This window comes from Lactuca sativa, chromosome 8, assembly GCF_002870075.4.
Source record: "Lactuca sativa cultivar Salinas chromosome 8, Lsat_Salinas_v11, whole genome shotgun sequence".
Classification (NCBI taxonomy): Eukaryota; Viridiplantae; Streptophyta; class Magnoliopsida; order Asterales; family Asteraceae; genus Lactuca; species Lactuca sativa.
In genome coordinates, this window is record NC_056630.2 from 19,390,899 (window position 1) to 19,397,669 (window position 6,771).

Sequence of the window (6,771 nt, forward strand, 5' to 3'; positions counted from 1 at the left end):
CACACTCCACCGAACTATGACAAACATTGAGTCACCCTTTGCTACCTTTGCTTAGAACCATTTAGTGTGCCGGTAAACCACACACGCTCCACTAACGTCTTTGCAAGGGCACAAAGTGTAATTTCATGGAATTGCATCAATTCACTTTTGCCTAAGTAACTAAGATTGGGAATTTTATGAAAACATTTAGTTACTTTAATAATTCATTATACTTATAATGGAAGGTTTCGTCCTATCCTACCCGTTCGGCTAACGACCCTCCACTAGTCAAGAGTGCGGTGGGTAAGAGTGGATACCCATTCAATCGCCATTTTATAGGCAATTTCCTTAAACACCCCTTATAGACCAACTTCGTGAATGAGGCCTACTAACGGTAAGATTGACTTTACTCATACATATATATATAATGTTAGACTTTTAATGTTATATATAGTATAGGGTGTATTTTACACTTTTAAAATATTAGGTGGTCAAATTTAACAATTATACTTTTAATTCAATTAAATTGTAAACCAAACTTTATGGATTTATTAAGTCTCTTTTAATTATACACCTTAATTAATTAATAAAACCATAAGGGTGTGATTTGAACTTTTTCAAAACAAAAACTAGGGTTTTAGAATTTAACATTCCTAATTAAACCTTTAATCAACTTTTAAATTCCAAAACTTGAGGGCAAATTTTGAAACATTTCAAAACATTAGGGTTTAGAATTTAAATATACATCAAAATTAAACAATTAATCAAAATTTAAATTCCAAAACTTGAGGGCAAGTTTTGAAACCTTTTTCAAAACATTAGGGTTTCAACTATTTAAATTTCAAAACAACAAAACTTTTGAGATCAAATTTAAACTATAAAACCTAAAGGGGAAAATATGAAACATTTCATAACACAAGGATCAAATAACAAATAATCTAAATTAACAATCAATCACATAATTATCCATATTTGATTTATTTAATGATTTCTTGCAAAATAATTTACCAATTTAATTAAAATAATTAATCAATTATCACATAAGGAAACAAATATTTTATTAATTGATAAATATCTTCAATTAGATCAAGAATATAGTCAAATATATCATAAAATCGAATTTATATTGATCTAATATGATAAGGCAACTATCCTTAAGCAAAAACAGCAAGAAATCCCGGTTTTCCCTCTCACTGACCAGCCGACTCGTCGAGTCAGGCATGGACTCGTCGAGTTCATCATGAACTCGGCGAGTTCATCTAAAAAACTCGACGAGTTCTGACCCCCGAAGCACAAAAATCGAATTTTTTCAACATACAAAGCATCAATACAATAGAAACCAATCTAGGCTCTGATACCACTGATGGGTTTTGGTCCTAAGAACATCCTATGTGCTCATACAAACCCTAATGCTTGGATCTAGGTTTCTCTATTGTACATGCAAGTTATCCAAGACTATAAACCCTTATTCTAGCATTCAAGTAATCATATTAACATAAGAATAGGTTTAAGATGTTACCTTGATTGTTATGTAGCAATAACAATCCAATTCCTCCTTGTATTGACTTTAGAAAGCATAGAGTCACAATTGTCACTCCTCTAATGGTTCACAAACACCATAAGCAAGAGGATGAAGAGGAGATAGGATGGAGGCTGCCCAAAACCGTCTACAAACCCTAGAGAAGTCTTGTCCACGTTTTTGGTCCTTTAGGGATCTATATATAGTGAGGCTATTAGGGTTATCTAACAAGGAAACCCTAATTTGGATGCTTAATCCCTAAGCAACCCATGAAGCCCTTTCCTTAAGGCCTTGGACGATTTCATATGGGCTTCCCCCATAGAATTCGTCCACCTTATAATAAAAGGCAATCCATGGCCCAAATTGCAATTATCTCATAATCACAATTCCAGTCCCTTAAGTTTAATTAATCTCTTTTAGTCACAAAACTAATTACCAATTAATTATTGACTAATATTAATTAAACAATATGATTTCTCCTTTAATATATTATTCCCATAATATATTAATAAATCATATTTAATCCTTTCTCTCCATAATTCATCCTATCAAGTTGTTTTGGTGAAGGCAACCCAAAAGGACCATACACCATCGGGTCAAGTACATACCAAAATAGTTATGGACTTAGACACTAATCCAACAGAAACTTAATCCATTTATAGCCTTAATCGATCCAGATCTGAGCTTTGAAGCTCTAAAAATAAGGATTAAGAGCTTAATGAATTAAGCTAGCTAGGTTTTATTGCACGACGTGGCAATGTTGTTGCCATGACGTGGTGGCAAGGGAGTTCGCGGCTATTTTTAGCGTTTAGCCACCACAACGCGGTCATGGTGTTGGCCACGACATGGTGACTCGACTATTGACTTTTGACCGTTGACTTTTTGACCAAGTTTGACTTGAGGTCAAACTTTAAGATTTAGGTCTTAGATTGATTATTTATCCTTATTTGGCTAGGTAGGTGTGGCATGAGTTTATAGCGTGTGACGAGTTGTAGGGATTTCTGCTTTCGTCTGTGAAATGAGTTTTCTCACTATACTTTCTATTACAATACATATCATTTGTATCTTTGGATGTTGATATGTTGTAGTAATCTATTAGACTGGTAATCTGTTATGATTATAAGTGTTTGCTTGTTATTATTATTTGTGTATGTCGACATATTGTGGTTGAGTTGATGCAGTCTAGCTGTGTGTTGTTAGCCAAGAGACCCGGGCAGTCCAGTTCACTACTGTAGGCCCAAGGGGAGCGGTCCAACTTGATATTGTAGACTCCGGAGGGCAGACCGACTTTGTGCTAAAAGCCAAGAGGGCGATCCAAACTTTGTGTTGAAGGCCGAGGTGGCGGTCCAGTTGCATGATGTAGGCATTGTGTGCATGCATTATATGTATATTGTTGTGTGAGTATTTTATAAAATTCACTAAGTTTTGACTTATAATTATGGATTTAAATGTTTTAGGTATTTCTGAAAATCGGGACGAAGACATCCATCGGTCACTATGTTTTAGAGATGTTATGATTTTGATACTCGGATTTAAGTTTTGACTTATAATTATGGATTTAAATGTTTTAGGTATTTCTGAAAATCAGGACGAAGACATCCATCGGTCACTATGTTTTAGAGATGTTATGATTTTGATACTCGGATTTTATGACTTGCGGTGAAATAATGGTTTGGATGACTTATGGTTTTATGGAAAACAACTTTTATTTTCTTTAAAATGTAAGTTTTTTACTATGGTATTGAAAACTTTACAAATATATTATTTAGTCATTTACTCAACTATCGTTACTTAATCAAAAATAAATGACATTGCTTATTTATTTTTATTTTTTTATGTCAATCTAAAAACAAATAAGATAGCAATGACAAAAAATTGATAACTTCTTAAAAAAAATGAATATTTAGATAAATCTAAAAAATAAATAAAAATATAACGGTTTTTCTAAATACAAATAATGTAAAAAAAAAAAAAGAATTAAAATGTTGGTAGATAGATTGTTAGTAAATAGATGGTTAGATTTTTCTGCAATTAGTCCTTTTTATTTATTTTTATTTTTTACCATTATACCTTTTATTTAACCGGCCCTTTTGGCTTTTTGCACATAATGTAAACTTTTTATGTATAAAATACTAGTCATCATATATTCATATCTATTAAAATCTTAAAACAAATGGAATTTTCAAATTCTCCAACAAAAAGTCCTAAAAGGTCTTTGGATACCCTTCTCATTTATTTTCATCACTGTACTTAGATGATCAACATCAAACAAAATCATATCTCCACCACTACTACTTATACTTATAAACCCTTTCTTCTATCTACTCTCCAAAAAACGGAGTTTCAGTAGGTCCATTCTTGAGGGAGGAGCATTTCAGGGTTATTCACCGGTGACTCCATTACGCCGCCGTGGCCATGGATGTTGCTTCGCAGCTGCTGAGCAGCTAGACTCATGGCATTCCTCCGACCCATTAACATTTCTGAAAATTAATCATGTTTCATGAACAATCTTACATTAATAATATAAATTCTAATATTGGGAGAATAAGATCCGGTGGGATTAGTTTACCATAATGTGGAACCAGGCCGACATTGATGCGTGCTTGAGTTTGAGGCTGCCCGGTAATGGGGACAAGGGTGTTATTGGAATATTGAATCGTTTTAGCTGGCAGATTAGCAGGCGAACATGCTGCAAGAAGAATCGATTAAAGGAATATTGGTAAAATTAATTAATTGTGTGATTAGTTTCGGTCGAATAGAAACAACCAAAGATCTGGAATTATGAAGAAATTTTGAATATATAATCAGTTTGACTCTGCAATTTCTGACGCGAAGATGAATAAGACAAAATTACCTTGTCTTTTTCGAGATTCAGGTGGGTTATTACAGTATCTGCGGGGCAAAAACACACCAGTTCCGGGACATTCCCTCTTCGCCGCCGTAGCACCACCACCGTCACAACCACCCCCAGATCCACCGATAACAACTCCTTTCATGACCGGCGCATTGCAGGGTTTTTGTTGATTTGAACGATGTTGGAGGCGTTGTTGGGGCGGAGGCCATGCAGTCTGAGGAAAACTCGGTGGTCGACCACCACATCCACCTCCGACGCTTTCGCTTCCCGAAAGACATCTGTTCCGACAACTTTGCTGCTGCCGGAAAAACTCTTCTCCGTCACAGTAAGGAACAACTCCAGGTAAACCTGTGTTGCTCAAGCTCATTCTCATCTTCATTCGTGCAACTTGACCCGCAGCAGCATAGATCATATTCCAAGCATCTTCGTCACTTCTCGTAATCGGTGGTAGCGAAGGTGCCTGAGAATGAACAGAACCCAACCATCCAAGAGTGGATTCCGGCGAGCCAGAGAAAACCCTCTTCTCCTAAAATCCATCAAAAAAAGAAAAATCAGAAAAATAAAATACTGGGTATGGTACGCACCATCGTCAACTTACAAGTTACAAACCTTGAGATTATTGTAAAGGGGTTCTGTAAAGGAGGCAGATCGAGAGAAGAGGCGGGTTAAGGCGACAACATCTTCATCGTCGCTTTCAGACTCGGTGGAGTACGGAGAGGCGAAGTGATGGGGAAAAGCGAGGTTTTCTTTATCCATGTCGGAGGAGAGGAGATGCCGGCGGGTTGAAAGGGACGGAGTGAGTGAAATGGATGATGGGGGGAGAAGATGTAATAAAGAGGCCAGTGAAGAAGCAGATAAAGACAATGAGGGACAGGGACCCAATGAAAGATTAAAGGGAGTGGAGAGAATGTTGAATAGACAGGCTTTTTTTTTTACTCGGTTTCTTCATTCTTGCAACTCCGATTTCTGATTTATACGCATTTATCATCTCTAACTTCAATTACAAAATTACACAACAAAATATAAACTACAAAATTACACATCCTTATACAACAACAAAATATACACAAAACAACGATCATAATACAAGTTGGTTGATTATATTTTAATTTATAAGAAAAGCTAAAGTTTTTGTTAACATGTGTTTAGTTGGTTGTTGATATTTAAACTAAAAATCATACTTTTTATTTATATAAAAATATTGAGCAAACTAAAAATATTTGATAATACATAAGTTTTTCATCGGTTATATTATACTTATTTTCATACATTTTTTTTTATCATATGATCATTTACGAATTTAACATTTAATACTAAAAATTCAAATGATAAAAACTAAACAGTTAAAATAATAATATTTTGAAGGTTAAATAAAATAAAGGTAAAATGAAACATTGTTAATTAGGATTTAGGAGTATTATTTTTTTACCATGAAAGTATGAATTTTACCATTAAAGTTAATTAGGAGTATTGTTATTATTTTATCATTAAAATTTTACTCGTCCTGATTAAATCTTTTAACTTTCAGTTTTGTTATCATTTAGATTTTGGAATATTCTGTAATAGTTTTATAAGTTTTTATGTTTATATGACATGCCATATCGACAAATTGACTCACTTTTATCTATGTGGCGTTGATATGGCATATACATCAATTTTTATAGTTAACTCTCTCTTCCCCTAATATCAGTGTAGCTTCTTCACACGCCCCCAAAATCAGACAATTAGGTCTCTCCCGTGAGAAGATTAGAGAAGACATATCCAAAGAAGCAACCAAGGATTTGAGGGGTTGCTAATGCAATCTCATTATTCGAAATCGCAAGGCTAAAGTTTTTGTCGTCCCCTCCACCACCGCTTTAGTCATCATAACCTTGAACGAGTCGGAATGTGACTATAAGAATGTGAAAAACATCACGCATTATGGCGACATATCCCTAGACAATGTCATTGAGATTGCGAAAGTAATGAGGTCGAGGTCAATGACAATGGAGTTGACATGGACAATGAAAGAATTCTTCAAAACTTGCATTTCGAATGGATGTACTGTTGATGAAAAGGATCCAAAGGATATACAAAAAGAGATTGGTGAAGGTGATTCTAAAATCCCTCTAGATCGATCAATTTAGGGTTTTGAATTGATCGGTATTTTTTTTTTATCACACTGTGTTTTTTAAGTTAGGAATTTTGAAAGTAAGTTATATTTACATGGTTTAAAGGATTGAGTGTTGGAACCGGGATAACTATTTGTCATAAACTCCGATTGATCTCAACTTGTTTTTGTATCATTCACTTACATTTCATGTAGATTGTCACTACTCCATTACATAATGTTGATACAAGTAAAAAAGACAGTAATTTGAGCATTTTCTAATATAAAGAATATATTTTTTCTTCTTTTTTGCACCTTCAGTTAAGTATT

General features: G+C 34.3%; 1 protein-coding gene across 1 annotated transcript; it reads right to left on the reverse strand.

Moving 5' to 3' along the window:
* Nucleotides 1-3,613: 3,613 nt before the first annotated feature.
* Nucleotides 3,614-5,317, reverse strand: LOC111919743 (uncharacterized). The gene is made up of 4 exons (XM_023915328.3): nucleotides 4,962-5,317; nucleotides 4,353-4,878; nucleotides 4,068-4,187; nucleotides 3,614-3,978 (listed from the first exon to the last, which is right to left on the reverse strand). Exons 1-4 carry the CDS (start codon nucleotides 5,106-5,108, stop codon nucleotides 3,842-3,844), a joined length of 930 nt encoding a protein of 309 aa, XP_023771096.1. The 5' UTR covers nucleotides 5,109-5,317; the 3' UTR covers nucleotides 3,614-3,841.
* Nucleotides 5,318-6,771: the final 1,454 nt, after the last annotated feature.